Below are 21,689 nucleotides of genomic sequence, written 5' to 3'. Positions count from 1 at the left end.
GGCCTTTACTGGCATGTGATACAATCTTATCAAAAGCTTTGCTAAAATCAGTATTCTGTAGAGGTTGCAGTATAAGTCGACCTTTGAAGCCTCAAAATCCCTCCAAAACTGGGAATCGACTTTCACACCAAGTATAAAAGTGAACCACTGGTGTGGGTGGTCACCAATTTTGTCATCCACCACACAGGGTCTGCTCTTTGTAGGCATGTCTTAAACTCCCACACATCACTGCGACCTATATTGCCTGCTTGATCCTTTGCACCCAATCGTAAGGTACTGGTAAGTAAAACATCTGTGGAGTGAAAAATTGAGGTGTGGCTGAAAAGGGGGGTTGACTTATATGCTGAGTAATTGCAAAAACATGATTTTTGGGACTGAAAAATCGGGTTGTCTTATACACTGGGTCAATTTATATGCTGCGATCTACAGTAGACTAAATCAAGCACACTACCCTCATTCGCAGTCCTTGTTATCACAAAAAATTCAATCAGGTTAGTCAGACACTACTTTCCCTTATCAAATCCATATTGACCTTGATTAATCTGTGCTTCTCTAAATGATTTATATTGTCAGATTTTTTTCCCAATAATTTGCCCACCAAGGTTAGGCCCATGCCTCCACATAGTTACCTTTTTGGTCTCTAATTGGCCTTACTCTTGGTTATCCTCTTGCTCTGTGTGTTTACAAGTTTTCCTTGATTTTACTTGCCAATGTTTTTTCATGCCCTGTCTTTGCTTTCCAGATTTCCATTTATGTTCTGAAGTTGTATATGGTACATATAGTTCATTAATCACAACAGTAACAAGGTCATGAGTTGCAGTGAGTTGTGAACCTTTTAAAAGTGGAATTAAAGTAAAGAGGTTTAGGGGCCAAGTTTGCAAGAGGTGGGCGGAGCTAAGTAATAGCAACTCGGATTTAACATCTGCATTTTTATGTGTGTATATAAAAACATCTCTGATGTAATGAAGTGCACTGGGTGCCCAGTAAGAGGTGAATTAAAAGCAGTGAATGTTTATGCTGCGCGTGAGAGATTACAACTTTCCAGTGACCGGAAACTGGTTATTGTACTGCTTATAAAACTGAATTTAATGATTCTTCATGAACGATCTGGGGAAAGATTCTGACCATTGAGCGCTTTGTGAAGTGCCTCTGTAGAGCGGGCTGACCCCTGAGGAGCAGCCGAGTCCTAGTGTTGTGGAGCCAGCTGACCCTGCAACCAGTGACCGGATCCCAGTATTGTAGAGCGGGCTGACCCTGCAGATTGAGTTCCAGTGTTGTGGAGCGGGTTAACCCTGTGTTGTGGTGGGTTGATGCTGTAGCTAGTGGCCAGGTCCTAGTGCCATGGAGCAGTCTGACCCTGCATCCACTGTTCAGGTGCCAGTGCTATGAAGTGGGTTGACCCTGAACCAGTGACCGGGTCCCAGTGCTGTGCAGCGGGCTGACCCTGCATCCAGTGACCAGGTGTCAGTGCTGTGGAGTAGTCTGATTCTGCAGCCAGTGACCGGGTGTCGGTGCTGTGGAGCAGCCTGATTCTGCAGCCAGTGTCCGGATGCCAGTGCTGTGGAGCAGTCTGATTCTGCAGCCAGTGACCGGGTGTCGGTGCTGTGGAGCAGCCTGATTCTGCAGCCAGTGTCCGGATGCCAGTGCTGTGGAGCAGCCTGATTCTGCAGCCAGTGGCCGGATGTCAGTGCTGTGGAGCAGCCTGATTCTGCAGCCAGTGTCCGGGTGTCGGTGCTGTGGAGCAGCCTGATTCTGCAGCCAGTGTCTGGATGCCAGTGCTGTGGAGCAGCCTGATTCTGCAGCCAGTGACCGGGTGTCGGTGCTGTGGAACAGCCTGATTCTGCAGCCAGTGGCCGGATGCCGGTGCTGTGGAGCAGCCTGATTCTGCAGCCAGTGGCCGGATGCCAGTGCTGTGGAGCAGTCTGATTCTGCAGCCAGTGACCAGGTGTCGGTGCTGTGCAGCTGGCTGACCCTGCAGGGTGGTTCCTAGTGCTGTGGAATGGGTCGACCTTGGAGCCAGTGACCCTGGTGTCAGTGTTGTGCAATGGGCTTGACCCTGCATCGGTGCTGTGCAGCGGGTTAACCCTACAGCTAGTGCCCAGCTTCTTGTGCTGTGCAGTGGGCTGACCCTGCAGCCAGTGCTGTGCAGCGGGCTGACCCCCCTGCAGCCAGCGGCCGGGTGCCAGGGCTACGCAGCGGATGACCCTCCAGCCAGTGACTGGGTGGGTGCCAGTGCTGTGCCAGAGCGTGTCGTGGGCTTACCCTGCGGCGATTGCTCCAAAGCGGATTGACCGTGCAGCCAATGGCAGCTCTGCAGCAGTTGGCTCCCAGGCTCGGCCGCGCTTGCGCCACCCAGCTTGTTTACTTCTGGATCCCAATAATTTATTCAACTTAACTTGATGTCAAAACGCCAAGCAGCCAATCAGTGCACCTGATGGACCGCTCCCGTCACCTCCCTTGTCCCGTCCTAACCAATGGGAAAAGTCACCGGGCAGAATAGTTTGTATAATATTATAGCAGATAGCAGTGACCAATCAAAAGCTAGAATCCCTTGTCCGTCAAACCATTTGGGCGGGACACAGTGCTGGCGAATGATTGGCTGGTGGGAATGTCAATCGAAGGCTGAACGAATGGGAGCGGCGGTGGTGAGCTGTTAAGTTTAGGTGTGCTCAGTCAGCTGACAGTCGGAGGACGGATCCGCTCGGTGGGGAGAGGAGAGACTGACTGACTTGGTAACTTGGGCCTGTATTGAAACTGAGCCCGGCCTCTGTTCAATCAGGGCTGTTCCAGTTCATAATGCCGTCAGAGAAATCCTTCAAACAGAGGAGGACTTTCGGTAGGTGCCCGGTCGATTTCCAACAAGCGGTGGGGCTGGGGGGTGGAGGAGGAGTCGGGCCCCCTGTGGGCGGCCATGGGTTACGGCCAATGCCGCGGAGCCCCCCACCGCCGCACAGGCCTTGTAAAGACCAGTCGCTGTGGAGATTTCGGTCTCTGTCCTTGGCGAACGCGGGCGGGGCGGATTCTCTGCAGCAGAAAGCTCCCGGAGCCGTTAGTTTAAACCTGGGCGGGGGTGTTGGGGCTCGAGCTGGGGGGGGGGGGGGGGGGGAGGGAGGTGGGGAGCAGAGCTAGGGGGAGGGGGGAGCAGAGCTTGGGGGAGGGGGAGGGGGGAGCAGAGCTTGGCGGAGGGGGGAGCAGAGCTTGGGGGAGGGGGAGCAGAGCTTGGGGGGGGGGGAGCAGAGCTTGGGGGAGGGGGGAGCAGAGCTTGGGGGAGGGGGGAGCAGAGCTTGGGGGGGAGGGAGGGGGGAGCAGAGCTTGGGTGGGGGAGGAGGGAGCAGAGCTTGGGGGAGGGGGAGAGAGCAGAGCTGGGGGGGGTGGGGGAGGGAGGAGAGCAGAGCTGGGGGGGTGGGGGAGGGAGGAGAGCAGAGAGCTGGGGGGGTGGGGGAGGGAGGAGAGCAGAGAGCTGGGGGGGTGGGGGAGGGAGGAGAGCAGAGAGCTGGGGGGGGGAAGGGAGGAGAGCAGAGAGCTGGGGGGGGGAAGGGAGGAGAGCAGAGAGCTGGGGGGGGGAAGGGAGGAGAGCAGAGAGCGGGGGAGGGGAAGGGAGGAGAGCAGAGCTGGAGGGGGGGGAAGGGAGGAGAGCAGAGCTGGGGGAGAGCAGAGCTGGGGGGTGGTGGGGAAGGGAGGAGAGCAGAGCTGGGGGTGGTGGGGGAGGGAGGAGAGCAGAGCTGGGGGGGTGGGGGAGGGAGAGCAGAGCTGGGGGGGTGGGGGAGGGAGAGCAGAGCTGGGGGGGTGGGGGAGGGAGGAGAGCAGAGAGCTGGGGGGGTGGGGGAGGGAGGAGAGCAGAGAGCTGGGGGGGTGGGGGAGGGAGGAGAGCAGAGAGCTGGGGGGGAAGGGAGGAGAGCAGAGAGCTGGGGGGGGGGGAGAAGGGAGGAGAGCAGAGCTGGGGGGGTGGAGAAGGGAGGAGAGCAGAGCTGGGGGGGTGGAGAAGGGAGGAGAGCAGAGCTTGGGGGGGAGGGGGAGGAGAGCAGAGCTTGGGGGGAGGGGGGAGAGGGGAGAGGGGAGGAAAGCAGAGCTGGGGGGGGGGAAGAGGGGAGGAGAGCTGGGGGTGGGGGAAGAGGGGAGGAAAGCAGAGCTGGGATGAGAAGGGGGGAGCGGTGGGGGAGTTGCGGGGGGAGAGAGGAGAGGTGGCTTTGTTGCCCCTATTAGCATCTTATTTAATGTTGCAACTGAAATGATTGCCCAACTTCATTTTTTAAAAACTAAACAGAGTATTCCATCTGAGAAAAGGCCACCTGACTTGTCAAGTTCATGTCTGCCTTTTTTTTCTCCAATAATTTATATAGATTTTTCTTTTCCCACCTTTTCCATTATTTTTAAATGTATTTCCATTGTTTTATATCTACCTTTTAGCCTATTTCACCCTTCACCCAACCCCACCCCTCCCCCACTAGGGCTATCTGTACCTTGCTTGTTCTGCTTTCTACCCTTAATTAGCACATTTTTTTTAGATAATATCACCACCTTCAACACCTCTTTGTTCTTTTGTCTATGACATCTTTTGGCTATCTCCACCTATCACTGGCCCTCTATCCAGCTCTACTGGTCTCACCCCCCCTTAAACCAGTTTATATTTCACCTCTTTTCTATTTTTACTTAGTTCTGTTGAAGAGTCATACAGATTCGAAACATTAACTGTGTTCCTCTCTGCAGATGCTGCCAGACCTGAGTTTTTCCAGGTATTTTTGTTTTTGTCATGCCTGCAATGGCTGTGTCCCTATCTCTTACTGATATCTTGAAATTACTGCTATGCAAGGCTGTATTTGAAGTAAACATGTTGCATCATGAAAAATTGTTGCATCGTGTATCTGCTAATGCATGCTGCATCCACAATATTATTTTTATCAAAAAGATAAAATCAACTTTTCTCCTCATCCCATGGAAGATGGTTTATTACAGCCCTGTTTTCTCATGCATTGTTGTTGACATGTCAATACGTCGTGTTTTATCCTAACTCCAGTTTGAATCAAAATTTTTCCTTGCATTGTCCTAGTCTATAATATTTTTGTAATTAATGGAAATTGCAGAAGAGTTTGAGCAGTGGTGTATAGATTTGAGTCTAAATGGTCATTGTTGCTTTGTCCTTTATAAGCAAGGGGGTGAAAGGTTATCGGAGTATTTGGGAACGTGGGTTTGAGATTACAATCCAATCAGCCATGATTTTATTGAATGGTGGAGCAGGCTCAAGGGGCTGAGTGGCCTATTCCTCCTAATTCATATGTTCGTATCCAACTGTAAAGCCTCTAGATGCTTCTGAGCAGGAATCAATGGATAGCTAGTGGCTTTTGCATTGTAAGAGCAGAGAACTAAGCAGCTTGAGTCTTGAGATCTGAAGTGGATCTCTGGCAGCTGGTGCAGAAACAAGTGGATAAGTTTTCTTTTCTGCTGAGAAACATTCTTGACATTGACATTTATTGTGAATGTCAATGGTGATATGTCGGATTGATAATGAGGTTTTTTGCTTGCAAAAAGCACAGGGGTTTATTGCTTCTGAAGTTTAAAATTTATGGGTAGATTGCTAAAATAAGTGTTTTTGGATGAGTTAAGATTCATTTGCCACTTGGATGTTATATTTGGTTAATTACAGATTTTTAAGGCTTTTTGTGTTTAAAGAAAAGTTGTGCTAAATAATCCATTTGACATTGCAGGTAGGAAAATCAAATTTTTGAAGATATTTCTACATCAATTTGAGGGGGTATTTGGAGTTTTGGTGATTTGTGTATGTATTTTTATAGCTATTGATTGGGAAAATTGCCACCTTATTTTACAACAAGATTATTTCAGACAGTTGAGCTTTTTTTGTGTATTATCGATATAAAAATAACATCTCTTCAGTGCAGCTTTTTGGAATAAATCTCCGACTGATAGAATGGCAGGATTGGATTCCGACGTTTCAAAGCAATAAGCCCAGATGGTGATGAAGAGTCATACAGACTCGAAACGTTAACTCTGTCTTCCTTTCCACAGATGCTGTCAGACCTGCTGAGTTTTTCCAGCAATTTTGTTTTTGTTTCAGATTTCCAGCATTCGCAGTATTTTGCTTTTATATTATGGCAATTCTATGAAATCTACACACCTAAAACTAATACTATATCAGTAACTTTCTTTTCACTTGTTCTCCTAGCACATCCATACTTTATTTTACATCATTACCCAGGCCTGATGTAGATTTTGTTCGCAACCCACTACTGTTAGGTTGCCTTTTAAAAGTCAGGTGCATCCGAGTTGGACTCGGTTATTATGGGTTCATGTTAATTAGCGTTCCAGTGTTCACTGCCAAAACTAAGTTTGTTTGAAAGGATTGACTAATTAGATAAAAGGAGTGCAGTAGATGTGTTCTATATGGGCTTCCAAAAAATATTTGTCTCAAAGCTTGTTGAAAAAATTCAAATGCGCTTTTGTAATAGGAAATGTGGATAGGAAAATTGATTGACTCAGAACACTTGGGGTAAATGGGTGTTGCTCAAATTGGGGAGAGTTCGAAATGATGTTCCCTGTGGGTAGTACTGCGTTCCACTTTTTATTTTGATATGTATACACAAATGATTTGGCTTAGGCACAGAGGAGGACAACCTCAAAATTTGGCCCAAATTGGTGGTTTGGCAAGTGCCAAAGTGGATTCAAGACTTCAGGAAGAATGGTATTGGCAGACAGCTGTCAGATGCAATTTAATGTGATGCAAGTGTGAGGTAATGCATTTTGGGAGGAAAAGCAAATGGGAGTATAAGCAGTGAAAAATATAAAATCTGGATAAACAGATCTATGGATGCAAATAAATACTTCTCTAAAAGTGAGCATAAGCTGTAAAACCATTGGTGCCAATAGCATTTTTTAAAAATGGGTACAAAAGCAAATATTGAATTTATCTCCAGCATTGATTAGGCCACAAATTGCATAATGTATGCTATTTTGGGTACTTCATTTAAAAAATGTTAAAGTCATAATGCACATTATTGATTTACATGGATGCCAGGGATCAGATCCTGTAGTTAGGAAGAGACATTAGAGATACTGTGACTATTTCCATTGAAATAGAAGAAATTGAGGAAATTTGAGGTTTTTAAAATTCATGAGCCATTTTTTCTGTAGTGAATTGGGAAAGATTACTTCCTGTCAATATAAGTTGTGATGTCAATTTAAATTGTGATAAAGGGGAAAGTTGGACATTTTCTTCACATAAGCTTTTGTTGGAACGTGCAATACTCTGCAACAGGCAGTGGATGCGTCCAATTTCATTGCATTTTAAAGGTTATTGGGTAAATGGTTAAAGCAGATGATATAGGGGTGTAGGGAAAGTACTGTACAGTAGATTAATTTTGTTGCTCCGGGGAAAATTCATCTCAGACACCAATGGCCAGGTGGCTGCCTTTTATGTTGTAAATGTCTATGGTTTTTTTAATGGATTTTTTTCATGGGATGAGTTGCTGGCAAGGCCAACATTTATTGCCTATCCCTAATTACACTTGAGGTGGCGATGGTGAACTGTCTTCTTGAACTGCTGCTGTTTGAGATGTAGGTACACCTGCAGTGATGTTGGGAAGGGAATTCCAAGTTCTTGATCCATTGACAGTGTGAACAGTGATATACTTCCAAGTTGAATGGTGTGTGGCTTGGAGGGGAACATACAGGGGGTGGTATAAAAACAGTGCTGGAAAATTGTAGCTGGTCTGACAGCATCTGTGGGGGAGAGTGTTAACGTTTTGAGTCCAATATTACCCAAAACATCCAATATGATCCTTCCTCGGAACTGAAGAGAGCTAGGGATGTGATGGGTTTTATGCTATGGAAAAGGGGAAGGGCAGGTGGAGCAAAAGGGATAACTTGGAGGTTGGAGTAGATTAAATGCACAAATGTCATCGAACACAAGGCAAAAGGATAGTAATGGTAGTGTTAAAGACACACAGCATTGGTCCAGAGTTTGTGTTAATAGCAGAATAAAGGTCAACACTGTCTGCAAGCAAATACAGGAGAACAAGATACAGACTGGCACTTGGGCAGGGTTTGAGGGGGGATAAGATGGAGGAGAGTGTTCATGATCTCTCAAGTAGTTAAACTCAATGTTGAGTCCTAATTGGAAGATGAGGTGCTGCTCTTCCAGCTTGCTTTGGGCTTCACTGGAGTATTGTATTAGGTCGAGGGTAGAAATGAGAGCAAGACGACAAGTTGAAATGGCAAGTGATTAGAAGGTTGGGGTCATGCTTGCAGACTGAGCAGGGGTGTTTCACAAAGCAATTGCCCAGTCTGCATTTAGTCTCCCTAATATAGAGGAGACTGCATGTGGCACTGGATACAGTAGATATGGGGAGGCAGTGGTGTAGTGGTATTGTCACTGCACCAGTATTCCAGAGATCCAGGGTAATGCTCAGGGGACGTGGATTCGAATCCTACCACAGCAGATGGTTGAAATTTGAATTCAGTAAAAATCTGGAATTAAAAGTGTGATCATCACCATGAATCCCTCGTAAAAACCCTTCTGGTTCACTAATGTCCCTTTAGGGAAGGAAATCTGGCTGACGTACTCCAGACCCACAGCAATGTGGTTGACTCTTCAATGCCCTCTGAACAAGGACAATTAGGGATGGGCAATAAATGCTGGCCTGTCCAGTTACGCCCACATGCCATGCCACCTGCCACATTTGAATTAAAAAGACTAAATTGAAAGGAGTACAAGTAAATAGCTGCTTTACCTGGAAAGGAGTGTTTGGGACATTGGACAGTGAGGAGAGAGGAAGTAACGGAACAGGTGTTAAACTTCTGTGATTGCAATGAGGAAGGTGCCTTGGGAAGAGGATGAAGTGATAGAGGAGTGGACCAGGGCATATTGAAGATCCCTTCAGAATGCTGACAGGGGACGGAAGGGGAAGATGTGGTGGCATCATGCTGGATTTGGCAGAATGGCAGAAGATAATCCTTTGAATACAGAGGCTGGTGGGGTGGAAAGTGAGGACAAAGGGAACCCTATTGTGGTTCTGGGAGGGGTGAGGGCAGAAGTGCGGGAAATGGTTAGACATGATTGAGGTTCCTGTCAACCACAGTGGGGGGGGAATGCTCTGCTGCGGAAAAAGGAAGACATGTCAGAAGCACCGTGGAGTAGCTTTATCAGAACAGATGTGACGGATAAGCTGGGAGAATGGACTGGAGCCCTTCGAGGAAATAGGGTTTGAGGAGGTGCAGTCGAGGTAGCAGTGGGAGTCGGGCTTGTAATGAATATTGGTAGACAGCCTATCCCCAGAAATGGAGACAGACAAGTCAGGGAAGGGAAGTATTGGAGTTGGACTATGTGAGAGAAATTGAAATTGGAAGCAAAATTGATTAATTTTTCTAGGTCCGGTCGAGAGCACAAAGAAACAATCATCGATGTACTGGGAAAAGAGTTTGTGGGAGGGGGCCTGAGTAGGATTGGAACAAGCAATATTCCACAGACCCCACAAAAAGAAAGGCATAACTAGGGCCCATGAGGATACCCATAGCCACACCTTTTATTTGGAGGAAATGAGTCGTTAAAAGAGAGGTTGTTCAATGAGAGAGCAAGTTCAGCCAGGCAGAGCAGGCTAGTGGTGGATGGGAATTGTTTGGGCCTCTGTTTAAGGAAGAAGCAGAGAGCCCTCAGCCTGCCCTGATAGAGGATAGAGGTGGTGGTGTTCCCATATGTTTGTTCTCCTGCTAAGTGGTACAGATCATGGGTTTGGAAGGGGCTATCAAAGAAGCCTTGGTGAGTTGTTGCAGTGCATCTTGTAGATGGTATACATTGCTGCCACTAGTGGAGGGGATGAATATTTAAGGTGATTGATGGGGTGCCAATCAAGTGGGCTGCTTTGTCCTGGATGGCATTGAGCTGCTTGTGTTGTTGGAGCTGCACTTATCCAGGCAATGGAGAATATTCCATCACACTCCTGACTTGTGCCTTGTAGATGATGGACAGGCTTTGGGAAGCCAGGGTTACTTGCTACAGAATTCCCAGCCTCTGACCTGCTCTTGTAGCCACAGTATTTACATGGCTGGTCCTGTTCAGTTTCTGATCAATAATAACCTACACGATGTTGAAGGTGGGGGATTCAGCACTGGTAATGTCAGTGAATGTCAAGGTTAGATTCTCTCTCTGGTTGGAGAATTTCATTGCTTGACACTTGTGTGGTCCAAATGTTATTTGCCACTTAGCCCAAACTTGAATGTTGTCTAGGTCTTGTTGCGTATGGAAATGGACTGCTTCAGTACCTGAGGAATCTCAAATTGTACTGAACATTGTGCAATCATCAGCAAACATCCCCACATCTGACACATGATGGAAGGAAGGCCATTGAAGCAGCTGAAGATGGTTGGGTTTAAAAACTACCCAGGGGAACTCCTGCAATGATAAAGAAACAGTGATATATGTCTAAGTTGAGATGATATGTTACTTGGACGGAAATTGGAGATGATGGTGTTTCCATGCAGCCCCTGCCACCTTCTAGGTAGTGGAGGTTGTGTGTGTAGGAGGCCATCTGAAGAAATCATGGTGACTTGCTGCAGTGCATCCTGTAGATACTTGGCGATGGTACGATGGTGATGGAGAGAATGCATGTTTAAGCTGGTGGGTTAGATGGCTATCAAAGCTCAGTTGGATGGTTTGAGCTTTTTGGTGTTTCAGCTGCACCCCTCCAGACAAGTGGAAGCATTCCATCACACTGCTGTCTTGTGCCATGCCATGTGGAGAGACTTTGTGAAGTCAGAAAGTGAACCACTCGCCACAGAATAATCGCTAATAATTATATTTTTACTCACTGAGCAGTTCTTAAGCCCAGGCTTTATGTTTCCAATTTTCTGTTTGATTTACTCGGGTGCGGCACTGAATTCAATGCTGATATTTACTAATCTGTGGTTTTTTGATGTTGCAAAGTGAATGGATGCTATTCATACTTTTAGAAAAGTTGTTTTGGCTTTTTTAACAAAAATCGTCATGAAAAGGTTGTTTCCTGGTTGGATCTTTTCTCGTCTTTAAGAGTTGAAGCTTTCAGATTTGGGACATGGAGGTTTAGAAACCTAGATTTACAGCAATGAAGGAGGCTATTCAGCCCATCATGCCCATGGGGGACCTTGTGTTTATTTGTGTACGTAGAGGGAGACTTGCTTGGTGTATGTGCTGCTAATCTTTGCTGTGTATTATGTATTTAAGCCTATTTTTTGTGTTTTGGGGCTTTTTTTTAATCGGGCTCTTGATTTTTTTTTTTGCATGTATTGGGATCTCTAATGGGGTTGCTTTGCTATGGTAGGTCTAATTTTTTAGTACATATTTTTTGTGTATGGTGGGTCTTATTTTAGCCTATTGTGTTAATTGCATGTCTGTAGGAAATTGCATTATTACAGAAGTACCTTTTGGCCACTGTCTGGTTTTGCTCCATGGTATTCCATGGCCAGGTGAATAGAGGAGTTGCTGGGGTCTCTTGCAGATCGCTGGACTATTCTGAACTAGGGAATGTCTGGGGATGAGGGCAAGTGATGTTTTATTAATCTCAGTTCGAGGTTTCTGTAGCTTGGTTTTCTAAAATAATTATTATGCTACTTTACAGAGCAGAGAGTGGAAGATGTGCATCTTATTCGAGAACAACATCCCAACAAAATCCCTGTGAGTACTCTTTGGGGAAATTTAAAAGTAAAATGGCTTTTGTGCCAAAAAAGCATTTTTAAGTTATATAATGTACTGTAAAATGGCAATTGAGAATTTGTTTAATATAGCACATTTATTGGCTCTTTGTGATATAGCATGTCTTTGGTCAGTTTGGCCTAGCAAGTTCTTTGTATAGGTTTCACTGAATATACAAATGGATATCGCCAAAAGCGGACACTCGCTAACAGTCCTGTATAACTTGCAATATAATAGACAGAAACTGCACCTTAAAACCACCTGCGCTGTCAGCTTACAAACAATGGGCAACCTCCAAGTAAATTTACAAGTAAAAACACCAGACCTTCGGGTAAGTGAGAGGTGGCAAAATGTATAACAGCTTTAATGTAATGGAGATCTTTTTAACCAATGTGCATAATGACCGAGAAACCACTTTATCTCTAGGATTAAAATAAAACTTGCAATATCACAAAGACAGAGGGATTTCTTTGTCACTATGCATGCTGGGTAAAGAGACCTCCATTACACAACGGCCAGGTGGGGAAAGCCATGAATCGGGTGTGGGCTGAAATTGAGGGGCTCAAGCTATGGGTAGGGAGGAATGGGGGGTTGGCAGGAAGGAAGGGAAGAAATGGAGCTAATGCTTTCCTGTCCCCACCGCCCCTCAACTTGCTCTTTTCTTGTTCCCTGGTTCATGAAACCTCTCACAATAGTGGTTGGTACAAAGCCACAAATGAAGAATCTACTTAGCTTTTCACAGATACCCTGATGACACCCAGCTCTACATCACAACCACCTCTCTCAACTCCTGCACTGTTGCTAAATTGTCAGACTGCTTATTCAATGTCTTCCAATTAAATATGGGGAAGACTGAAGCCATTGTTTTCGGTCCCTGCTGTAAACTCCATTCCTTAACTACTGAGTTCATCTCTCTCCTTGGCTACAGTGTGAGATTAATTCAGTCTGTTCCTAACCTTGGTGTCACATTTGATCCTTAGTTGAGCTTTTGATCTTATATTTGCACCATCTCTCTGTAACGTCACTCAGCTTCACCCCTGTCTCCGCTCATCTGCTGCAGAACCCTTCATCTGTGCCTTTGTCACCTCTAGACTTGACTTTCCAACACTCCTGGCTGGTCACCCACAGGGTAAACTCGAAGTCATCAAAAACTCTGCTGATCTTGTCATAACTCAGCAAGTGCTGACCTACATTGGCTCCCAGTCAAACAATGTCTTGATTTTAAAATTCTCATCCTTGTTTTCCAATCCTTCCATGGGCTTGCTCCTTCCTATCTCAGTTACCTCCTCCAGCTCCACAATCCCCTGATATAGCCATGCTCCTCTAATTCTCACCTGTTGTGCATTGCTGATTATAATTGCTGCACCATTGGTGGCCATGCCTTCAATTGTCTAGGCACCAAGTTCTGAAATATCTCCTAACACCTCTCCCCCTCTACCTCACTTGTCTCTTTTAAGACATTTAAAACTACCTCTTTGACCAAGCTTTTGGTCATTTGACCTAATATGTAACACCTTTTGTTTTATAATGTTCCTGTGAAGTGCCTTGTGAGGTTTCATTATGTTAAAGATGATATATAAATACAAGTTGTTGCTTTGGGACCTTGACTTTTATAAGATAAATCTAGTAACATTTATAAAAATTATTGGTTGAATGATCATGTGATCAGACATCCAGGAATGCCACCAACATACTCCAGTATGTTGTGTACTGATGAATTGGCCACAGCCCTCTACCCATTCTGCAGCACTTTAAGCATTAGTACCTGCAGCACATAGAGGGAGATTGGTGGGGGTGGTGGGAAGGAACACCACAGGAGATACAGCCAGTCCTGAAGTATTTGGCTCATCCAGTTTACTGTGCATATAATAGCTTTGAAAATAAGGTCATGTGCAAATAAAGGACACGATGCAAGCCCTTTGGGTGTTCCTAATTTACAGGTTTCATTGTCTCTTTCCTACTTTTTAAAAAAAGTAGAAATAAGGTTTATGACAATCTTTTTAATACATTAAAAGCCACACTTAAACAGTTATTGTTAATGAGCATTCTTGGTGCTAACTTGGTATATTTTTCACTCCACCTATGTAGGACAAATTGTAATTTATTGTATAACTGATAATCCCTTTCATGTCCTTTGCTCCTCCTTCTCCTCCTCCTCCTCTCCCCCCACACACCCACTCCGCACTGTTGTTCTGTGCTGCTGCCTCAAGCTTGAACGTCCCCCTGGATAAGCCCACAGCTACCTTCTGCATGGCTTGGCATTCTATGTAAGATTTGTCTATACATTAATGCTGCCTCCTTGCGAACAGGAACACCCAACTGTTTCATCCTTCCCCATTACCAAACTTGTCATGCTGCTCACTCCATCCACCACAGACTCTGCCAGTAGATCAATACTCACTGCTCCTCTCTACATTTTCTTCTCATTTACCCGTGATCAAGCCCTTATCCTCCATCACCTCATTGTGCACAAATGCATTGACAGGGCCTTGAATGAAATCTGGCTCATAGTTGGTGACACCTTGTCCCTTCCTGAAGGTTTCCAGCCTGTCTATATTTTTCATTACCTGCCCCATCCAAACCACTGGGGTAGTGGTGTGGCTTTTATTACGAAATCACAAATTAATCTCTCCTCGCTACTCCTGGTGCATTCAGATCCTTTGAGCATCTCTCTTCCCTCCTTTCAAAATCCTTGCTATCTACCTGCACCCCGTTCTGAGTTTCTCCTGGTCATATTCTCCTTCAGCTTCAGCACTGATCAGTTCCTCATTTCAGGTGGTTTTCATCTTCATTTAAACTCCTTGCACTCTCTGATTTCACTGTCTGGCCTAAACTTCTCCCTCCATATAACAACTTCTACCCATATTCATGGCCACCCTTCAAAGTTGCCATCTCAGTGGCCCCTCTACTTTCATGGTCTTGATCACTTCTTTCTTTAACAGCGCACATTCCACTCATATCTGTAGTTTCAAAGCAAAAAAACAAACAAACTCCCACCTGCCTAGATTTTGGCCGTCCACATGCCACACCACCTCAACAACTGTCAATCTGCTCGACTACACTCATCTTTGATATCCTTATGCCCAGTAGAACTCTCCCTCAAGCTCTTGGGATGCACGCTTGACCAAATCTGTCACCAGGCTTAGCCATCACTATTAGATTTGGTTGGTCTACATCAAGCACTCTCAAGGCACACACTCCTCTGTAAAACTGCTCAATCCTGCAGGATCATTCTTGTTAGCACGTATAACCCTTGGCTTCTTCACTCCACCACCATTTCTTTCAAATTCCTATGTTGCCTCTAACGAGTATAGTCACCAGTGTTGCTCTAATTTCTCTTAGCTGTTTGCAGCCTGTTTGTTGCATTGCACGTTCCCGCTAAAATTGCCGTTTAACTATACATGTTCACACCTTAAAGGGAGCACTGGTTGTGTACATCCTGTTTGTTTCCTGTGCGATATGTTCTGCATTGTTGTATGACCACTCACCCACGCAGCTAAGAGGGAAAATCAATGGTCACTGATGTTGGGTAGGAAAACATGGTAGTCAATTTATGCACCAGATACATGACCAGTTCGTGTTTTTTTTTGTAATTTTGGTTGAGGAATTAATTTTTGGCAGGAAAACTCTCCTTCGACTAGTGCAGTGGAATCTTTAACATGCATCAGAGAAGGCAGATTGGGCATCAAGTCTGATCCCACTGACAGTATGTATGACAGTGCAGTGCTGCATTTTTGCCACGCTGGTGTGTTAGCTTAGATTATATGCTCAGATCTCTTAAGGTAAACTGGGGAAGAGCACCTCTTTTGACTAGGTGCTTTACAGCCTTCTGGACTCAGAAGTACAACCATTTTATATCTCAATCTCTGCCTCCATTTTGTTTCTTCCTTGCTGGTTTTGGTTTTTCTCTTCTCTTTTTGCTTTCATATGGCAGCTGTTCATGGCTCTGCCATTCATGCATCTCTCTCTACATCTTTTGTTTCTTTTCTTGTCCCAATACCACACTCCTTGGCTGTGCAGCATGAACTCTTTTCTTGCCTTCTACCCTATTCCACATCCTCCCTTTGTTCTTTTTATCCACCCTTCCTCTTTCTTCCTCAATAGGTTAAAACCTATTGCATCTATCATGATGAAAGGTCATCAGTGAAATGTTAACTCTCTTTGTCTCTCTACAAATGCTGCCAGGCCTGTTCAGTATTTTCTGTTTTTAATCTCTAAAGTGGGGCTTGCATTCATGATATTCTAATTTGGAGGCAAGAGTACTACCACTGAGCCAAAACAGACACGAACTGAACCGTATGATACTTTGCTTTCCATTTTTCAGGTCATAATTGAAAGGTACAAGGGAGAAAAGCAATTGCCTGTTTTGGACAAGACCAAATTTCTTGTCCCTGACCATGTAAACATGAGTGAACTGATCAAAATCATAAGGTAAACTTTTAATTTTAATTCATGTTTGAGAAATGAATTGTTGCCTTGTCCTTCAAAAGTGTTGGAATATTCTGTTTTATGATTTTATGTGCAATGGTAACAATTTTTAATCAACAAAAATTTGATTATTTGGGCTGTGATAATTTGAGCTCATGCCCATTGCTTTCAAGTCGCTATACGTCTCTTAGTAACTGATATTTGAAGCCACGTTACCTGAGGCCCATGAGCTGTTTTACTGCATGCCACTTTGCTCAAGAAATGGTGATGAATAACTTTGTTAAAATACGCCAAGATTTAATCCAAGTTTGTTTTTATTAGTTCCTTCAAAGGGTGGGAATTTATTTTAATGTAAAGTACAAATTGAGGTCATTAAGCTTTTGCTCTTCAAAGTGATTATTGCTCAGAATTGGCACTCACTTTGGGCATTGTTTTTTCCTGTCGGCCATCACATTGATCCAAAGATCCAAGAGTTTAAGGCTTGGGAAGACTCAAGTATGTGAAAAGGTCTGACTGAAATTTTCCCAGCTAAAACCATGCTGCTGAGCAGATAGCTCTAGTAAGCTTCCTGCTGATTGCCCGCTCAATCACACTGCTCATGAACACATTGGTTTGCCATTAAGGTAGCAAAACATTCCAAAGTGTTTCACAGGAGCATCATCAAACAAAATTTGAACCACATAAGGAGTTATTAGAATAGCTTTGTCAAAGAGGAGGAGAAAGGGATTTATGGAGTGAGTTCCAGAGCTTGAGGTCTAGTCAATGATGGAGCAATTTACAGCTGGAGTATATTAGAGGCTAGAATTAGAGGAGCATAGAGACCCGTGGAGTTGTCGGGTTGGGGACCTTGGAGACCACACTTGCCTCCTTAGTCACTAGGGCTTTAACTGCCTCTAGAATTGGAACAAGGGGCTGTTTACATTTACCTGCTTAAAAAGTGGCTTGTGACCTATTAACATTCATTAAGTTCATATCTGATTTTATACTTAGTCAGAAATGTAGTCAAGTTCATATCTGATTTTTACTTAGTCAGAAATGTAGACTAAGTGGGGGAAAAATCAGTGTATAAATTTCCTACTTATTAAGGCTAAATACCATACCCAACTTCTGATTATATAGCCTATTAACACATTGTTTTGTATTTAAGAACTATCATTTCATGTTAGAACTACCAAAATATTTTATACATACAAGAGCACAAGTTTTGTAAAAAAAAAGTAAACAAAAGGTTGTAGAAATGATTAGATGAGTTGGAGATTTAAGTAGTTTACAAGACTCTCCTTAAAAAGTAAGGATATACAATGCAGACTTCAATTTGTTTTCTTTGTCAAATAATAGTACTAAAACAAATTGTAAATGGGAATGAAAGAATGGAATGAAATTGCATTGTAAGCAATATGTAAAGAATCAAGTGACTTATTTCTATTTTAAATATGTTTGTTTTACTAATAACATCATGGAAGTACAGAAATTTTTAAAAACCCTTCAGAAATGGAGCAAGCACATTAATTTTACATTTTCCCTTTTGTACTTACTCATCACTGTTGGGGAGTTGAGCTTAAATGGTATGTTGGTGGGATATTTATCATGCAATGTATTGTAGCCAAATTGTCCTCATGAGTGCTTTTTAACAGGAGGGGCAGATCTGGCTTACTTAAGCAGCCCAAACTGATGGAATCCACTAACTTCACACAAACCTCCTGACTTGTATGGTTTAGTACAATACCAGACAGTGTCACCTTGTCTGCTTTACAACTTGAAGTTATTGTTGGAACTTGCTGTAAGGAGATCCTTTGATTATCAAGACTGACTCATGGCATTTATAAGGTTTAGGCAAACTATGGGCTGAAACTTCTGACTAGTATCAGAAAGTGCTGGCCTGCAGAAATTAGAAGAAATAAATGCACACTTACCTGGTCTTGAAAATTGCATTGCCACTTCTGTTGTCGGAGCTACTTGGGGCCTGTATCAAAAGAATCCTTGTAGGTCTGGGAGTGGATGTCTGGAGGTCAGGGATGTCCAGAGGGTTGGTGGGGGAGTCGGGAGGTTGGTTTGTCAGGAATGGGTGAGTCCCATGGGGTCGGTCTGGGCCTTTACAATAGTTACCCAGAAGTTAGAAGAGGTTTTAACTTGTCTAACTTTTTCTGGGTAACTATTGGTGTAGCCCTGGTGGAACCATCAAAGTTTGCAATTTAAATTGCATTTTTGGATGGTTCCCAGTGCAGCGCAATTGTCCAGAGGAAGTTAGCACTTTTGGGCAATTGCTGTGCATATCCTTACCTGGGAACTTGCCAGAGGGATTCCCCAGCGCACCTTTTGGGTACCCCCCAAATCCAACACTGGGGAGTGTGGAAGCTATGGGCCTATATTTTTGCTGATGCTTAAGTGTTAATATATGCGTTCTGATATGTTTGAAGGAGGAGAAATTACCAAATGAATAAATTTATTAATTTCTGAAATCTGCTTTCTGGTTATGTGCTTGATAGGAGGCGTCTGCAGCTAAATTCAAACCAGGCTTTTTTCCTGTTGGTGAATGGGCACAGCATGGTCAGTGTTTCTACACCCATATCTGAAGTTTACGAACGTGAGAAGGATGAAGATGGTTTTCTCTACATGGTCTATGCGTCCCAGGAAACCTTTGGAATGGACACTGCACTGTAACCATAATCCTGGTTTGGAATAGCTCCCTCAAAGTTCCTGTAGTGCCCCTGCCATAATGCATTGCAAAACAAAAGGTGGTTTTTCCAGCTCAGCCAGGAATTAGAAGAGGTGATGCATAAAATTATTTGGGTATAAAAGTTGATAGTGTAACTGCAGTCCTTTTGCTTGTTAGGTTCTCAAAATTGAATACTATATTCTTGTAAATGCTAGCTGCAGCAATTTTAAGCCAAATCCCAATTGTGTTCAGAGATCATCAGGCATCTTGTATTGACTACAAACTCTTAACTAAATTTAAGTAACTTTTTTTAAAAGCAATATTGACCAAGCAGTGAGTTTTGTTTTGAGTGAGATTATCAAGAATTACATTTAAAAACAAACCCTACTTAATTCCTATTTTAAAATGCCATTGTTGGAGAGCTATTAAATGGCTAATTTTCATAAAATGGCTGTATTTCTAACTTTTATCAGTCACATATATGACCATCTGCATTAAGTCTTTGCCATGAAATTTAAATGGGTGTGAAAATACTGCAAGGAGTAATATGCATCCACCAACAATGTGAGACAGGAGAGCCATTCTTTGTGAATGAGCTGCTAAGCGGGGCAGCCAGGAATTAATTAGCAAGTTCTAAAATGGGAAAGGCTTATCGCTCTGTTTCAATATCTTAATTTGTGTTCAGAAAATACCACAATATAAATGATCTCTCAATATGTTTCTTCATTTAGTGTCCCCAATCCAGGTCAATTTTAGAAATGCCCTTTTTCACATGAACAGCCATTTGTTTCCTTTCAAATTGATTTCTAATGAGCTGTTTTACAAATGTATCTAATCTTGAGCTATCCCTGCTGTTGCTCATATTTACTAATTATTGAGAAATTACAGGCTATTTGGAAAATGCATATTCAAAATATATCTAGAACATGCTTCTTGTGAAACTGAGATAAGTATCAGAATAAAAAGTTTTGAAATACCTGTTCCAAGAATGCATATAGATGCACTCTAGTCTGCTGAAGTATACATACAAATCTTAAAATGCTATACCATTTTGTGTAAGACCTTCATATCCTCATTTGAACCTTCTGTTCACCTGTAATGAAATTAATCCTACATTTTAATATTCATGTGTACTTGTTATCAAGCTACTGCTTGCTTGATTTTATTACTGTATGCCAGTATTTCTATTGGACCATGAATTTGGAATTACCCCTTTTGAAATGCTTAGTATCCAGAATAATTAAGCATGCAGATTGTAAATTCAAATACCAGTCATAACTTCCTTTAATTTTTCATGTCTTATTTGTACATCTAAAGGTTTTCTTCTGTTTTGTTTGCTGACGTTAAGTGCTTTTAACTGTTCTCTTTACTATAAAATGTATTTAAAACTTATTCTGAAGTCTTGGAATGCCAATGGGGCAGGACGTTTAAGAATATGAAACTGACTTAGCTTATTTGACTTGTTATGCATACCTTTTGTTAATGTTATTAATGAAGACAGCCTCTTCCCTGATGCTCTGCTTTTGCTGCATACATTAAATACCAGAAGGGGTAATAATTACAGATAATGCTTTATAGCATCCTCAGATTACCATACTGTAAAGCATTACAGGCACTGAGCCAGTAAAGGGGTTAATAACATTAAACTTTAAGGGTAATGTTATTGCCTGGAACTGTTGTACTTTTTTAGTTGTAAAATTAGCTACTGCTGGCACTGTCAACATCTGGTGGGGCATCAGCTGCATTCTGGAATTCTTGATGTAATACTGCCGATTTATTTGACCAACTCTAATAGGTTTGATGAATATGCAGTATTTTATATCAGTACGTGCAACTGTTACTAAACCACATTCCAAAATCTGTCGTAAAACAGAAGCCATGTATTAATGAGAATTATTAATGGCCAATGAAGCCATGATGTTACTAGGAAATTGGTGCCAGATATTTCCATTGTCACCAGTATTTCACTTAGTATCTCCTCTGTACATTTCATTCTGATTGTAACATAAAGTCATTGAAACCAGAATGCAACAAAAGTCCAAAAATGTTCAACAGTGCCTTTTAAGTTTTTAATTGTCATTTTAATTTTTTACTTTCGCATTAATTCTGGAAATACTTGTCATTCAAGATTTCACTAATGTATATTCTTGAGCACACAAGGATTTGTGTTTTGTAATTTAGAACTTTTTTTAAAATTGTATTACTTTGGATCTGCTGTTGATGAACCTGAACTGACGACTTGTAAATATACTGTATATGATACTGTTTTGAGATGTGTGCCTGTATGGAAAGATGCATTTGCCCTTTTCAAAATAAATAAAAAAGGTATGGAATCTTGTTTTTTTTTTTCAGCAGTACATGTAAACTGTATACAAAGCAAAACCTGATGTTCATCTGTAACTATCTGCAGTTAGGTAAGAGTGATCATAACAGAATTTCATGTTCAGTTTGAGAAATGTGGGTTTGACACTAGTGTCTTAAATTTATGAAGACAGTTGACTAAAATAGAATGGGGCAAATTGGTTCAAAGGTAAGACGGTAGAGAATCAGTGACACATTTAAGGAGATATTTCATAACTCTCAAAGAGGACTTTACGAGAACTAAGGAAGTTGAGGCTGGTATCTAATTGAAAGAAAAGATGTACAATGCTGTAAAGATTGGTAGGCCAGAAGATTGGGAAAATTTGGAAACCTGCAAATGATTACTTGAGGGAGAAATTGGAATTTGAGAGGAAACTAGCAAAAAATGTAAAAGCAGTAAAAGCTTTAAGTATGGAAAAAGGTAACAAGAGTGAGCATTGATCCTTTAGAGGGTGAGATTAGGGAATTAATGGAAAACAAGAAAATGGCAGAGGCTTTGGACAAGTATTTTCTAATCTTCGCAGAAGAAGATAACCGTCTCAAGAATAGCAGAAAAGCATGGATGATGGG

At 43.0% G+C, this 21,689-nt stretch overlaps 1 protein-coding gene across 1 annotated transcript; it reads left to right on the top strand.

The window, feature by feature from the left end:
- The first annotated feature begins 2,667 nt into the window (after positions 1-2,667).
- On the top strand, positions 2,668-21,091 carry LOC144682108 (microtubule-associated protein 1 light chain 3 beta). The gene is made up of 4 exons (XM_078544444.1): positions 2,668-2,836; positions 11,601-11,656; positions 15,999-16,105; positions 18,589-21,091. The coding sequence occupies exons 1-4, from the start codon at positions 2,797-2,799 to the stop codon at positions 18,761-18,763; spliced, it is 378 nt and encodes a 125-aa protein (XP_078400570.1). The 5' UTR covers positions 2,668-2,796; the 3' UTR covers positions 18,764-21,091.
- Positions 21,092-21,689: the final 598 nt, after the last annotated feature.

The sequence above is a fragment of the Cetorhinus maximus genome, chromosome 6, assembly GCF_964194155.1.
Source record: "Cetorhinus maximus chromosome 6, sCetMax3.hap1.1, whole genome shotgun sequence".
In the NCBI taxonomy this organism is placed as follows: Eukaryota; Metazoa; Chordata; class Chondrichthyes; order Lamniformes; family Cetorhinidae; genus Cetorhinus; species Cetorhinus maximus.
This window is presented reverse-complemented; position numbering and strand designations above follow the sequence as displayed.